General features: G+C 42.3%; 1 protein-coding gene across 1 annotated transcript; it reads left to right on the forward strand.

The window, feature by feature from the left end:
• The first annotated feature begins 10,538 nt into the window (after positions 1–10,538).
• On the forward strand, positions 10,539–16,452 carry NPY2R (neuropeptide Y receptor Y2). Its single transcript, XM_031614260.2, has 2 exons — positions 10,539–10,704; positions 13,526–16,452. The coding sequence occupies exon 2, from the start codon at positions 13,551–13,553 to the stop codon at positions 14,706–14,708; it is 1,158 nt and encodes a 385-aa protein (XP_031470120.1). The 5' UTR covers positions 10,539–10,704; positions 13,526–13,550; the 3' UTR covers positions 14,709–16,452.
• Positions 16,453–16,483: the final 31 nt, after the last annotated feature.

Raw genomic sequence — 16,483 nt, forward strand, 5'->3', positions numbered from 1 at the left:
TGTGGTCAGAGCTAAGGGCTGAGCTGTGCATCCAGCAGCCATCACCCAGCCCCTCTGGAAGGGGAGCATTGCACCTCTTGGCTAAGCTCACTGCAGGGTGCAGAAGGTGCAGCCACATTGAAGAGAGGGGCTAGAGAGCACTGGTTTCCAAATCAGCTTCCTGTGTCGTGAGCCTCATGTGCCATCAGTGGGAAATGTCAAGCCACCAAGATCAATCGGGCATGATCAGAATGATGATTGGATTGTGTAGGGACAATGCCAGCAATGTGTTATAAGAACCTGTCACACATGAGAACAAAAAGTTCCTGCCTTGAGGCACTGTTCCTCAACAATGTCTAGCTCACATGATGCCAGATTTCAACACAAACAGATCTTAATACACCCCCTAGGCACCCACAAAATTTCACTGTATTTGAAATAAGCAATTGATTTTATACCACCTTAAAACAAATCTCCATCCTTAATTACAGCAAAGCTTCTCTCTGTGTGTGGCAAAAGAGGACCGACCTACGTTAAGGCTGATGCTAGTGACATCAAAGTAAATTTAAAAGCAGTAAGAGAACAAATGATGTTGGTTTTTACTCCTGCTATTATGTATGGGGTAAATTCTATACAGAGCAAATTGCCATCCATAATTCAAACGCTAGCCTTTCATGCCTAAGCAGTCTGTGAGATGTTTTCTCCCTTGATTAGCTATTTGCGCCCTTAATCTCCAGGAGAAAAAGAGAAAAAAGAAAGAAAGAAAGAAAAAAAAAAAGAGCAGACACTACGTTTCAACCTTCTGCTCAAATAAAGCATGCTTCCAGGCAACACGATTTGGCTTTCTTCTCTCTGCATCGTGACACAGCAAATGGATATCAAAACGGCAACCTGATAATTGTCTTGAGCTGTTGTGATAGCTGGTGAATATAAATAAGTAGCCACAAGTATGCTTTAGAGCACTTTGTTGAAAAAAATATCTTGCAATACATGAGACAAATATTTTGTCAGTATTTTCTGCATCAGAAAAACACCTTCTGGTTCAGAGGTGCTCCTGGTGGCCCCACACAGCACCACAGCCTCAGGGCCTTCTGCTCCATGTTGTAGAACTTATTAGGCCCTCTTCTGATACTGGTGTTACAGCAACTCCTTGCTCTTGAGAACAGTGTCTTGTTCATCATGCAAAGTACAACAGTCATGCAGCCAGAACACCTGGGAATGAAATGCAGATGTATAAATCGCGTTCTGATCTAGAAATTTTAATGAGAGTAGCAGAGCGTGGTTCTAAGAAATGCTCTCAGTATAAATGTTGTGTCTTGTGCCTGCCTCCTTTTAACTCATTCTCTTCACTCAATGTATTTCTTACTTGACTGGATTTATGTTGCTTTTCAGGATTTATAAGGAAGATCCAAATCTATTTAAAGTTGTTTCTTCAACTCTGCTCCTTTTTGCAGAGATATGTATTTACCCAGCCTTACTGGAAAAATGACACAGTCAAAATAACACACACACAAAGTCCTGCTATTGATAATTACCCCCCAGTTCTTTCAGTTGAGAAATATCCCACACCATTTACTTCCTACTGAGATGCAATCAAAATTAAATGGGTGGAAATAACTCTGAAGTAGCAGCTTTAAGCTCCACCAAAGGAGTGCAGGGTGTTATTTTTACAACAACACAGGTAGTGGCCTTCTGGGTCAAACTCATCGTCTGTTTTGCCTCCAGCTGCAGTGATGTGAATGCTGTTCCTTCGGGGAGGGTTTGAAGGGCAGTCACAGGAGAGTTGGTTTATGCTAGGAGAGTTTCTAAGAGGAACATTTTCCAGGACAGTAACTCCTGGAGGCACCCACTCCGGAGCAAAGATTTCTTTAAAGTGGAATTAGTGTTGCACAGATCTTAATTCTCCCTCTTTCCAGAATTGCACCGTGTGGCCATTTCATCACCAGGTTTCTCCAAGAAAGCAAGTTTACTATCAGTCTTACCTATCACAAGGAAAGGAGAGGTTTTCTACAAGGTCCCACTTCTTTTCTGCAAGATGCAAATACCTCAAATCTCATTGACCCCTACGTTCCTGGGAGCTGCTTGCTTAGCAGCCCTGAGCTCTCAAGGAACAAGCTGTAGGCCACATGCTTCCAGGCATAAGATATTCAAAATGCCAGATGTCTCTAAAAGATCAAGAAAATGGTTTGCAAAGGAGTTACACTCTTTACACTGCTAATTTTTCTGTAATTTTAGACCACACAACCACAAGCTAGACCAAAAGTATGCTACTGAAATTCCCAGTAGCAGCTCCCACTTAGGCTCGCACTTATGCAGAGGTTAGACAGTTTCATGCTCATTTTTAACTCAGCACATCTTTTTCTTTACTATTGTCTGCACATTTCACAGTTAGACTTGTAAGATCTGAGGGAATTATATATACTTTTGTAGCAAATCCATCCTGGGGAGAAGCAACTCCTTGATATATACAACTTTATTTATCTATTTATTTATTTATTTAGGCTCCTTCCATGATATGGGAATGTCTGTTCTGCTTTGTGGCTGAACACCCAGAAAGAATACTTACCAAGAAACTATCAGTAGTTTCTGTAGACCTCTTCCAGAGTACAAATAATTTAAAACTTTGAGGTTGGGATTCTCAGTGGTGGTTGAGAAGACAGCTATCCAGTTCCCATTATGTTTAGGGGAAAGCTAATGTCCTCAGGCTGCTTTGGAAAACTATAGGCTAGGCTATAGTGGTCATAGTGACATTTAGTGTACTGACAGTGTAAGATAAAATGTCCTGAAACCGTCTGGGGGAAAAATAAGGTTGTTTTGTTCATTGCCTCTGCCTTTTGAATCTGACAATTGACTTTTTCATAAAGTTGTTTCTTTGGAATGTCATAAGGTGGTAGAAAATCTAACAGAAATTATCCAAGAATTTATTTTAGTTCCTGTTATGGTACTCACTACTTTCGCACTGAAAAGAAATGGAATGCTAAAAACATAGCAAAAATATTAGTGACAAATTTTACTCTCAAATTTTGTATTTAGGCAAAAGTAAAAATGAAGAGCTCCCTCTTCTCCTCACATAAACACTAGCACAATTTTCTTGTTTTCTGATGGCAAACAAACTGCTATAATAAACAAAAAGAGTGCATCTGATATCTCTAACAGGGGAGATCAATAGCAGAAATAGATATACAGAAGCTGTGCCTAGGATTAAATTAGGAAGAAGATGATATAAAAGAAAGAAAATGGAAGGGGATGGAAGTGACCTGACTGGTAGGAATCAATGCCAGAGTCACAGGGAAGCTTTGGAATAAAGGGGATTGAACTGGCGAGAGCCACAACTAAGAATTTTTGTATGTATTGGCTAAGGTGAGATGTGTGGAGATCTACAGAAGAAGAGTGCTCTTTAATAAGCTATGTAAACTGCACTGAAATCTGCTTTTCCTGAGTACCCACACTGATATCTGTTGGTAAGAATGTGTGGTGTTAATTTTGTCTAACGACAGGTCCATCTAAACCTGCCCCTGTGCTGAAAGTGAAAGGTTGCCAACATGACAATAACTTATATGGAGGTCAGTATGGAACTACATATGAAAATAGCTTTTTTTTTTTTTTCCCCGTGTTTGACAGTTTTGTCCAGGACAATTCTTTGTGAAACACAGTAAATGATATTTAGGAAAAGTGGATCTATATAGCAGGAAATTTTCTGGGACAGCTACTTTGGCCAGCTTCTTCATGCAGACAAGTCCCATAGTGTTTGTGCACAACAAGGAGACGAGCAGAGAGATCTGATTTAGGAGGAGATGAACCATGTTTTAAACCCTACTGACCAGATTATCTGGTTCTTTCTCCCTGGAAAAGGAAGTCCAGTTCAGCCATCTCAGATGTAAACTATTCAGCTGTAGACAATCACACAGAGCCTCCTGAGATGCTCTGACAGCTCTGTGAGGGATCACATATCTCTTAACATTCTTCAGGACACTGAGATGATCATTTTGAGGTGACAATGAAGAGCAGCTGAAGAGCAGCTTCCTGCCTCTGACTGAAAACCTGTACCCCTCAGAAATTCTGGGCAGAGATATGAGATCTGACTGCAGTGAACAGCCGCAGAATTTCACTGGGGCTCCGAGCATGAAGGAGGCTTTCAGCTGATCCAGAAAAGCAGAAGCTGACACATTCTTTTGTGAAGAAGCCAGGCTGCAGGGATAAACTGTGTGCACAGATGGTGCTCTGGCTGCTGATCCTCTCTCTGCATGCAAATCAGAACAGTTAGCCTTCCAAACACACCAACTTCTATCCACTTTTCACCAAGCCTCTTCCCATCCCCTCTCCTCCATCCTAAAATATTTTAGCAATTAAAATGCCATCAATCTCTGCAAAGCATGGGCATGAATGATGGACAATTAACAGAGGAAAAAGGACTGACTTAGAAAACTGCCAGTTCAGATCTGAGTGGGAGGTGAGGTTCTTCGTGAAAGTATCAGAGCTCTCTCTGAGCCTTGGCGAGAAGCTAGGCCAAACACGTAACTGATTCTCATAGATGAGTGTTGGTCAAAAACAGGATGGCAAATTTTCACTCTGCTAGCGCATGTGCTGACTGCAATGGAAAGCATCCTGTCAGTGCACCAGCAAGGAGGAAGACAGAGCAGTTGGAACTTTCAAACGTTTCATGTCTGAGCTGTAGATCTGCAGTTGGAGAAGAGGACTGTGAAGGTTTGCTGCATTCATCCTCTTACAGATGTCCTTCAGAAGTACTCAAACTGTGACAGAATGCACAAAAGAAGTAGTAAATATTTTATTTCAATAAGAAGTGAACTAATAATAGGTGTGGAGAGTGTTCTTTCTTTCATTTCCTTAGCAATCAAAGTAATTTTTCAAGAACAAATACACTTACAAATGAAATCCATGACTTTAAAGCCATGTATTGCTAGTAAATTGAATTATTCCATAAAAAGCCAGAGAGAGGTACAAAACAACTGAGGATTTAGTGATTGGGTTTAGCACAGCTTGAAATTTCTATTTAAATATGAAAAAATGAGCTCAAATAATTTGCTAAAAACTTATGAGAATTAATCCACTTTCAACAACTTCTGGGAAAAACATTAACTTGGCTCTCGACTATTGCAACACTATCCCACAAAGACTAAATGAAAAAAAGTTTCTTTGTGTCAAATAAGAAAGTCCATAAATTGTTTTGAATTGCATCTTAACCTCACAACGAATGTGATGTGTTTTACATGGCATTACATATCAAGAAGCATTGCATTGCATTTTACACTCTAGGCCCTGGGGATGCCTCATTGCAGCCTTGCATTACTTGAAGGGAGCGTGTAAACAGGAGGGGGAACGGCTGTTTACGAGGGTGGATAGTGATAGGACAAGGGGGAATGGTTTTAAACTGAGACAGGGGAGGTTTAGGTTGGATATTAGGAGGAAGTTTTTCACACAGAGGGTGGTGATGCACTGTTCACAGGTTGCCCAAGGAGGCTGTGGATGCCCCATCCCTGCAGGCATTCAAGGCCAGGCTGGATGTGGCTCTGGGCAGCCTGGTCTGCTGGTTGGCGACCTGCACATAGCAGGGGAGTTGAAGCTAGATGGTCATTGTGGTCCTTTTCAACCCAGGCCATTCTATGATTCTGTGATACACTATCAGAATGCTTGTCTTCATTCAAAGATACCAGTATTCAACAAAACAATTTAATCTGCAGTAGGTTTCCCTATTTACACGGATTCTTTCAAGCATCTGTAAATGCAACAAAACAACAAAAAAAGAATCTGCTTGAAAGAAATGCTGCCAATGATCATCTGCCTCTTAATGTTGGATGGCTGAGCAAGGGTCAAGAGATGACACTTTTTGAGCTTAAGGGCAGCCTGAGGAAAGAATATCAAACTGTAACAGGAAAAAATATATATATATTTTTGAAAAATAACTAAAATATGGTATTTCTGATTAGGCTACAGTTAACTGCATGCTCTATGCAATGTCTACAAACACAAGAGAACACATTTAAACCTTATGATCAACTTTCTACATTCTAAGAAATGTAATGTAGAGAGGGAAGGGACACGTACAAGACAATGGTTTTCATCTTTTCAGCCTAATTCCTTTTGTTCCAAAGACAATTTATTCAGCACATCAACAGATTTCATCAGGATTTTGAAAACGGAGCTTGAAGATCATCTGATTGAACCTCATGAATGCACATAATTTTCTGAAATCATTGTAAGCGTCATTTTTAGGCAAAGCAAAGCGTGAGTGGCACTGCTGCTTGTAACAGCAACAGAATTAGAAATAAATGATGTTCAAGCAAGCATAGAGCAAATAGAAGTAGTTGACTCACTTTTGGGAACCATTTAGAGTGAGACTACTGAAAACTGAGGACTGAAGTGTGTATGACGTTCAAGCTCTAAGGTATATGTGAGAATCTTCTTTCTGTGATGAACTCTCTACAAATAAAAAGAGCATGCTTGCCTCAGGAACATCTAAAAACTCTTTAGTGTTTGCAACAATTGGCATTATACCCAGCTTTTAATAGCTTAAGGAAGTGTCACCTTCATTCCACGATTTGGAGTATGGAGAACTCTGTCAGTATAAAAAGAAATGGAATTAAAGAAAAACAGGATTCTTGAGTTTGAAGAGAGAAAAAAAATGCAAGCAACAACTAAAAAAATAGAGTAAACTGTTTCTTCCTCATGTATTTTTCAAGAAATTCATTGTTTGGCCAGCCTCTGTGAATGCCAGGTGACAGAAAGTAGATCTTCATAAAAGTTGAGTAGCTCTTGTCAAGGTCTAGTGATGAAAGTATCATGGAAAACTCTGTCAAGAAATGGCAATTTCTATATTCTCTGCAGAGAAAAGAGAGCATGTTGTGAAAGAGAATGAATGAAACTGCAAAGTACCTATGGAGGAAAGAAAGAGAAAAACTCAAAATGTACATATTGCATGAGCACAGCCAGTCTGGGGCACTGATTGAAGCAGTGACAAAAAATATGTGATTAGCTTCTTAAAGACTTTAGGATAAACAAAAATAGTTGTGTTGATATTAAATGGGTGACGTTATTTTTTGGTTGGACTACTGAACATTACATGATTACCTTTCTTGGAATGGACCAGCTAAGGCCGTGCAGGAGATGCTTTGAGCAGACCACATTTAAAACCAAGTGCTCAACTCTGCAGCCCTGCCTTACTCTGAAAGATGCAGAATTCACTCAGCCAAACAGGCAATTGAGTTGAACCTTTAACACTGTTAGTTTTCGAACCAGATGAACTGAACTGATTGTTTAACCATCGCTGGCTGTGAAGTACTGCTGTTAGCAACTTGAAGCTGATACTTCACAAATCCAGTGAATTTCTCCAGTTCCCCACTGTCTTGAATTTATCACCTTAGCTGTCTAAGATCGATTATACTTGTTTATGCATACAGCTACTTCTTAGGACTGCATTTAAGAAAGGGAGAGAAAGAGGCTGAACTGAACCTGGGAGACTGAATCTAAACTAAAAGGGAACAAGAACAAAGGATGGTTAATAAATGCATTCCAAAATGTTCACAGATCTGTAGAATCAGAAGACATTCTAAACACTACTTTGACAAATCTGTACAGGCCTTTTAATAAGAAAAAAAATCTCAGTCCTGAACAGTTTCTTACTCCATAACCTTGGTGTTGGAACCACAAAGAAATTCAGGAAGATTTCCTTTCTTGAGCTCATGTTTTCAGGTGTTATTTTTAAACAACTGTCAGCATTGGGTAGAATACTCCATGCCACAAAACCCAGCTCACTCCAGGAAAAATCTGTGTCATTAAGGTTTGGCAGAGCTTGGCTCAAGTGAGTGGCACAACACTGCTGTCAGAGCTACTGCTCAAGGGGAAATGGTTTCTTTGTAAGTGGAGTAAAGAGAGCAGTGTCTGATGAACTTCTGCCTTGCTGATGTCCATCAAACATCTGACAAATCTGATGTTGGACAATTTATGGACAAAGACTGGCAACTCTTTCCTCATCCTGTGACTGCAACCATGTTTCTATGAAAAAAAAAGTCATTACTGCTTGGAGTCTGGGTAGTGTGTACAGAACTTTCTTTTGCTATGAGAACAGTAAATTTCTGAGGTGCTGCAGAACTGCTTATTATTCCCTCTGAAAATCTCATGTTGGATGGAATTCTTTGGGACAACTTTCTGACAGTAAAGATGGTTAAACAGTGCCAGAGGAAAGATAAGCATATCAAATATCTTGCACCCTCCAGTTTCTCTGCAAGTGTGATTTTCAGCTGAAACAACATATGTCCAGTGGATTTTTTTTTCAAGCTCTTCAGCTATACAATCTGTGTTTCACCTTGGTACATATATATATATATTCACAGTAAAGGCTTATTTTGTAGGCTCACCTTAAATAGGAACCGAGGATTTAAAGTTCAGGCAACTAATTTTTGTAATACAAACCATCTCAAGATCGTAAGCTCCACACCAAAACATACTCCTGGGTCATCAAGTGCTGGGATGGGGAGGGCTGTGGGACACCTCACTGCAGGCATAATCAGAACTCACCTGGTTATAGCCCAGGGCAGCTTGTTAGAAGTGCTGTAAGAAACCTGGCAATCCCACGTGATCCATCTGGTTCATAATTAAATGCTCTGGAGCTCTGGACTTGTTCTGGTTTATCAGGCATTCATTTAAAGTGCACACGGAGAAAAGTATCTGCAGTTGCTTTGGAGGTGGTCACCCAGAGGCATTTTTCACATCCAGCAGTTCTGCACTACTTGACTTTTTCTGCCCTTGATTTTGGTGTCTTCAATGACATCTGATTCAAGGTGTGTTTACAGGATCCTTCACTACCACTCTTTTACAAGCAGTATAAATTGCTGTTTTTTACTGGAAGTGCATATCCATAAAGTATTTCAGTTGTGCCTTAACACAGAACCTCCTCATCATGGGAAATAACACCTCCTCTCCCTTGTGTAACTTTCACTGGCCTGGCAGTTTTGGAAACTTGCACATCTTGATTTCCTCCAGGAGTATGGAAGTTAAACAAAAGAACAGCTTTTCCTTTGCTATGGGATCCCAGGAGATTTGAGCTAGGCAAATTGTAAAGAATCATAGCATTTCACCACACTCTCCAAGATGTGAGAAGCAAGACTGCACGCTAAGCTAGAACAGGTGTGTGGAGCAGAGCAAAAGAGCATCACCCCTGGGATGGATTAACCACTGTATGCTCTTTGCTAGAGAAAGAAAGGCAAGCACAGCCTTTCCAGCCATATATTATACATGGGCTGTGCTAAAACTCACGGCACGCATCCATGTGTGCTGACAGATCAAAAAGCAAATCCCACAATTAAACTGATTTGGGAAACGAAATAAACAGAGGTAAGAGAACTGAAATTCCTGGATCTTTATTTAGCCATCAAAGAAATCTATTTGGCAATAAGCTAGGAGCTTTCCATTAACAGTCTCAGAAGGGCTGAAGGACTAACAGCAAAGCCCTTCATCAGAGACAGCCTGAATTAGTAAAGATCTTAGGGAGTTCTCGAGACGTGTTTTGAATTTCAAAACTAACCATAAATTGCTGAAGTTAGTCCTTGATACTCTACTTACATTCTGTGCTCTAATAAGAGTGTAATGCTGAGTTACAACCAAAGCAGAGATCATTACCTTTGCCCACGAAAGAGCCCTCATTCAGTGTGTTCAGGTTGAAAAGGAGGTCAGAAGAGGGAAGCTTATGTTGCTGATCTTCGAAGCTACCTGAAATATTAATGCAACCAGGAGATGTCAAGGAAAGCAGCATTCCTGTTCCGAACAGCAGCTTCTATAGGAAATTTGGAGGAGATCTGTCCCAGCACCAGCTGGGACACCAGTGGCCACTGAGTGAGTGTGATCTTTTGGTCCTTGTTTTTGGCGACTACATTTAGGACTGGGACTCTGCTTGCTGAATCAGGCCCTCCAGGCACACATGGAGGAGCCCTGTCTGTGGTTCTTGTGGTCTAAGTTACATACGAGCACAGCAAAATGCTAAGGAGATCCTACTGATGGGATGTAATGAAGGCAGACCCCTCCAAGAAAGATGGCAGTGCAGGCTAGAGCTAGTCCTCAATTAAGCTCCCTGACAAGAGAGAGATTTTTGAAATATTTTGCTGAGCATAGAGCTCAAGTAAACACAGCAGCTGTTGTCTTTACTTTTGCAGCCTTTTAAAGAAATACCAACTGTTTCTTTTGCTCTAGATGGAATACATAAACGTTTCATTCATCCTCACACCTGCCCCGGTAACGGGCATTTTCACTCTTCTTACGAAGAGCCGCAAATCTGCAAGCCGGGGCTCTCACAGCTAAGGATTCCAGCGGCAATTCGGAGAAAAGGCGTCCCCTTTGCACTCAGGATGTGGGAACACTAAGAAGCAGTGAAGAAGAGCGAGCGCGGACCCCCCTTTAGCGGAGCCTTTCCCCCGCTAAATCCCCGCTCTCTGGCTCGGACAGCCCCTCGCCAAGCCCGCACCCCGCCGCGCATCCCCCGCCCCGCAGCCGTTCGGCGCCGTGAGAGGCGGAGCCGCATCCCGGGGCTGTGCACGGCGCTCCGCCCGCCGGGCGCTCTGCGGGAGGCAGGAGGCAGGGAGGGAGGCGGCGGTCCTCCCGGTCCGTCCCGTCCCAACGTCCCGCCCCGTCCCGCCCCTCGGCGTGCGGGGCCCGCCGCTGCCCGCGCCTCCAAACTTTCGATGCTGCCCCATCGACTGGGAGGAGAGAGCCGCCGCGGTGAGTGTGCCGGGGAAGGGGGGCGGGCAGGGCAGGGCAGGGGGAGGTGAAAATGGGGTTCCGAGGGCGCGCCCGGGATGGGTGCGGTGAGAGCCGGAGCATCACCTGTCTCCGCCGCAGCAACTCCGGAGCTGCTCCGGTGCCGCCGTGCCCGGAGCGCCGCGTGCCTGTGCCATCACGTAGGTGCTTTGCCCTTTCTGCTCGCTTGTTGTCGGAACCGTTACAAAACCGCCGCCGGTCTTCTTCCGAGGAACTTTCGATGCGATTTGATGCCCGCTCCCGAAGGAGGGTGTGGGAGAAACTGGGGAAGAATAGCTCAGTGCGGTGGGTGTGCAAATGAATATCATCGGATGGAGAGTTTAAGCTAAGAACGGGAAGGATCTTGTCAAATGCTGTCTGGCTTCCCCATTCTAGGACAACAGCTGATCCTTTGCCTACTGAATGTCCCACTAGCAATGCCAGACTTTCCCATTTTATTTCGTCCCTTCCTGAGTCCCCAACTCATCTCAGCTGGAGACACCAGTGGTCCCTTCTCCCACCCTCCGCTTTGGTCACGCAAGACCAAAACGCCTTTCATCGGCCCAAACAAGGCAGTAACAAACAGAACAAAAGCGGTGGAACAAAAGAAGGCTTTGCTAAATAGTAGGTTTGAAGTAGGAATCATGAGAATTCAGAGACAGGAGAAAATAGCAAAAATGTTTTGGGGAAGAAAGGGATGCTATCTTTTTTTTTTGGCTGAGTTCCATCATGCTCCCTGGATTTGTAGAAAGCAAGGGAGAACTGAAATTTGCCTTCCCTCTCGCACTACTACTACAGTGTGTAAATATGCCTTTTGTTTTTGCAAGGAAAAAAAAAGATGAGATCTTGGAGCACCTGACAGTTCTGAGACCTCACTGCTTTATGTCTGCTTCACTAATATATGTATGTAAGCATAATTCTTGTGTGCAGGTACACAGGTTGAAGGAAAAAGCTCAGGCGACCTCTGGACATCTGCATTGCTTTGGCTGTGCAAATTTACAGGGATCTTTCACTTTTCCTACCTGCTGGACTAAAGGTGTATTGATAAGAAATCCTGTCCTGCTACCCTTGCTTACACATAGTCAGTAAATGATTACATTGTTTGAAATTGTGGGGTAAGCTTCTACAAACAGCAGTACATCTCAGCTGTGTACCTCACCATGCTGCACATCTCAGCCTGCACTGTTAATTAATTGTGCAGAAATGGTATAGCATAATTAAGACCAGCGTAGTCTGGGAGAAAATAGCTTCCAGTATGTGAAAAAAAAAAAAGAAAAATAGAAGGTTTGCACTGAGAAATTCTTTGGGATGTTGTGTGGTATGAAAACAAAACACAAAGGGCTTGGTCACATCTTGTCAGACAGTATTTGTTTCTGGCTGTAGTAGCCAGTCACTGGATACAGATGCACATGTGCAGCAATTTGGTTAGGAAATCACACCTAGGGATGTCGCTGATACATGTCAGTGGAGACACAGGTAGGAATGGAGATCTGCAGTGAAGTGGATGGGATTGAAATCACGATCATCACAAATAAAAAGGCCGCATGAAACCACAGGTTTTAACAGCAAGAATATTTCTTTAAGCAGACCTGAAATTGAGGTGGAACCGTATGTAACATCTCATGGCAAGGAAGTGACATTACTTCTCTACTCTTGCTTTCCTTAGGGTATGTATGAATGGGAAAGTAAAGCAGTCACTCAGCTTTGGCTTTACCCTCAGTGGCAACCAGTGGAGTTTCTTCTGTGAGCCCACTGTGCACTGACATTTTCTTAGTATTTGCAGAGGTCAAACCATGGAGCCTCCATGTGCATGGTGTTTCCTTAACATGTCACTCAAGGTTTGGAGAGTCTGCATGAGAACAGGCACATTTCATATAGGGTTGAAGTCCCTATATGAAGACTATAAAACATCCATTTATCCATCCATACCTACTCTATATTAGGGCAGTATGGGTTAGCTGAGCAGAATTTGGCTCAGCCTGTGTGGGGAAGCCAACAAAATGTGATTTTTGATGCCAGTGGTGAAGTTCTCACTGACATTAGAAGGGTAATGATTTGCCTGCAGTCACAGGACTGCAGACAAGAACCGATGGGCAGCATCCAGGGAACTGCGTTTTCTCAGGCATTAGTCAAAAAGGAAATATTATTTATATCTGAGTTTTAATCGTTTCTTTTGTTAATTTCAGCATGAATAGGTTACACAGCCATTTCAGAGAAATGCTGTCTTTTCAGTTCTGCTAGAGTGGTGCTTTTGTTTGCCTTGTGGCACTGACTTTCTTAGAAGAAAGTTTATTAAAGAAAGACATCAATATTTAGTTCTCTGAAACTAAGATATAAACCTATAGGAATTTGGTAGGAAATGCTTTCCATTAAGGAAAAGCTGGAATGTTATTATGCTAATAACAGTCTGGATGGTGCCATTCTATGTAGAATACCATGGGTATTAGTGAAAGTTTTGTGCTACATAACTACTACACTTAGGTAGTGGTTTCTGAAAAAAAAAGGATATACTGCCCAGCTGGATCTTAATCCTCCTGCATTTACTTAGGCAAACTTTGTCTTTGAGCTGCTTCTGAAATCTGTCCCAATTTTCATCAAGAGTCATGCCTGAATAATATTACAGGATCAAGCTTGAAATGTAAGGCCAACATAATTTAAATATATTAAAACAGGTCTTCTCTCAATTGTGACATGCAGAACTTAGGTTAGAGAAGAAAACTGCTCTACCTTTAGCTCATTACTTCTTGCCTTAGCCACTGCAGACTGATTTCTCAGTGTGTTCTTGTGTTTTTCTGTTTTTCAGGGGCAGAGCTATTGCTACTGAAAGGATGGGGCCCCTGGAAGCAATGGGTGAAGAAAACCAGACAGATGAAATGAAGATGGAGTTGTTCACCAAGCTGTACTTGCCAAGATACACCACACCACTCAATGAACTGGCTCTTGACCCCAAACCAGAATTGAAGGACAGCACAACGCTAGTTGAGGTGCAGATAATCCTCATCTTTGCTTACTGTTCCATCATTCTGTTGGGGGTGATCGGGAACTCTCTTGTGATCCACGTGATCATCAAGTTCAAAAGCATGCGCACGGTGACCAACTTCTTCATCGCCAACCTGGCCGTGGCTGATCTGCTGGTGAACACCTTGTGCTTGCCTTTCACTCTAGTTTACACACTATTGGGTGAGTGGAAATTAGGCCCAGTCTTGTGCCATTTAGTGCCTTATGCCCAAGCTCTTGCTGTGCACGTGTCTACTGTTACATTGACTGTGATTGCCTTGGATCGACATCGCTGTATTGTCTATCACTTGGAAAGCAAAATCTCTAAGCGTATCAGCTTCCTGATCATAGGAGTTGCATGGGCAGTCAGTGCCCTGTTGGCAAGCCCTCTGGCCATCTTCCGCGAGTACTCGCTGATTGAGATCATTCCTGACTTCAAGATTGTGGTCTGCTCTGAGAAGTGGCCAGGGGAGGGGCAGCTTAACTATGGCACCATCTACAGTGTCTCCATGCTCCTGATCCAGTACGTGCTGCCTCTGGCCATCATCTCCTACGCCTACACCCGCATTTGGACCAAGCTCAAGAACCATGTTAGTCCTGGGGCGGGGAACGACCACTACCACCACCGGCGTCAGAAAACCACCAAGATGCTGGTTTGCGTGGTTGTTGTGTTTGCTGTCAGTTGGCTGCCATTCCATGCCTTCCAGCTCGTCAGCGATATTGACAGTCAGGTGTTGGACCTGAAAGAGTATAAACTGATCTACACGGTGTTTCATGTCATTGCCATGTGCTCAACATTTGCTAACCCCCTTCTCTATGGCTGGATGAATAACAACTACAGGACGGCCTTCCTCACAGCTTTTCAGTGCGAGCAGCGGCTAGACTCCATCCACCCTGAAGTGTCAGCAGCTTTCAAAGCCAGGAAGAAACTGGAAGCAAAGAAGAGTCAGTTCCCTGCAGACTCTTTCACACAACCTACCAATGTCTAAGATTTCTGACTTTAAAGAAGAACTGCACATGTTGTGGACAAAGGAATAAATCCATTCTGACACATGCATTTTTAATGCGTAGTTTTACTCATAAAAGGTGAAAGAAAAGTAGCAGGCAAGTCAAGGCAGATGATATGATTTGAGGGGAGTAGGTTGGCACCACGAGGATGTGACTACACAACTCCGAGAAAACAAGAGAGATATTTTGTTTGTGGCTGTCTGTAACATGGTAAGAGACAACCCCATCCCTCCCATCCCTACTTGACAAGTCTAAATGACAAAGACAGAGTTTGCTGCTTTGGCTATAGGAAGGTAAATGGCTGTTTTGTAGCACAGGAATACTGCTGATGGCAGCAGGCAACTTGTATACCGCATGTAGAGACCAGGGAGAATAGAAGTCTCCTGGAAGAATGAAGCCTGTCTGGGGAAAATGGGCTGTGCTGGTTAAAGCTCAAACTTTTCAGCCACTTTTTCTCCCACAGGGACCTTTTGTGGAGATAAGGAAAATAGAGAGATCCGGTACTGTTTCTGACTCGCACTGAAGCACTTCAAACCAGAATATTCTGAATGGATTAGGGGAAAGGAAAAGAGAAAAGAAAAAAATACCAGATTTGGTATGAAGAAAGGTAAAGGTGGATTTGGGTCAATCAAATGGGGTCAAAAGTCATCCCTTATGAATTGGCTATGGTTATGTTGGTGAGAAAAATTGCAAGTCTGGGACCTCATCACTAATTCTCTGCAGATCCCTACCTTTAATTCCACATTTGGAAGAGCTTGTAAACACAGAGCTTTTAAGTGGCATTTGAGGGAGGAGATGCAGGCTCAGGTCTTTTATGAGCACATCATAAACTGCCAATATTTTAATTTTCAAGACCTGCTTAAATGTCTGACGTGTTATTAACTCCACAGGCTTTGAATTGTTGTTGCTTTTTCCCTGCGTAATAAAACAGCAGATAATTTTGATCTTCTGGAAAGGCTGCTAGATGGCAATGTACTTTTTCTTATTGTGGTTTTATTTCACACACTCCTCTCATCTTGGAGCTATTTCCATCTTCAGCTTCAGTAAAAATTAAGAGCATCTGAATGAGTGTAACCTAATAACAGTATGCTACGTTTATGCGATAACTTATCAGTTATTCTGCATGCTGTAGTTAATAGTTAAATTCCTTTTTTTGCTCAGGTATAAAATTTTAATCTGTTTACTGTGCTGTACGCAGCGATGTTCAACTCTTCAGTGTCTTTGTTTAGCCTCTTTGAACTCATTAAAAAGACGAAGAAAATTTCTATCTGTGTTTATTCCAAGCTGCCCCGCTGCTTATCAAGAATAAAAATAAGCGTGATCGTTTCACTTTGAGTCTCTTTCCACAGATATATTTCAGCTGCCTCTTTTTTTTTCTTTTTTTTTTTTTCCCTCAGTTTGTCTGTGTTCCTAGATTTGCTGTGTTCTCTCTTAGAAATTTAAAAACATCAGAACTGTTAGCACTGTAGCAGCATCAGATATTTATCAAGTGGAGAAATTCAGCTTTACGTAAGCAATATCTTGCCACCATTCTTTAAAAACCCATGAAATCATTTGGACTTGGCTTTTTCATGAAGAGAGGAGGGAGGTCTAGCGAATTAGCTAGTATTTACTCCAGGAAGAAAAAGTATCCATCATTATTAACCAGTTATACAACATAGATTAATTCTCATGCTTTCATGATGTTGTCCACAAGTTGTTTTTGTCTAAGTATTAATGAAATCCAAAATATAAGCTTGAAACATTTATTGGAGTG

The sequence above is a fragment of the Phasianus colchicus genome, chromosome 4, assembly GCF_987193195.1.
Source record: "Phasianus colchicus chromosome 4, bPhaCol1.hap1.1, whole genome shotgun sequence".
Classification (NCBI taxonomy): domain Eukaryota; kingdom Metazoa; phylum Chordata; class Aves; order Galliformes; family Phasianidae; genus Phasianus; species Phasianus colchicus.

Excerpts from the sequence above, each read along its gene's own strand:
- NPY2R (XM_031614260.2), top strand. The coding sequence starts at position 13,551 with ATGGGGCCCCTGGAAGCAATGGGTGAAGAAAACCAGACAGATGAAATG.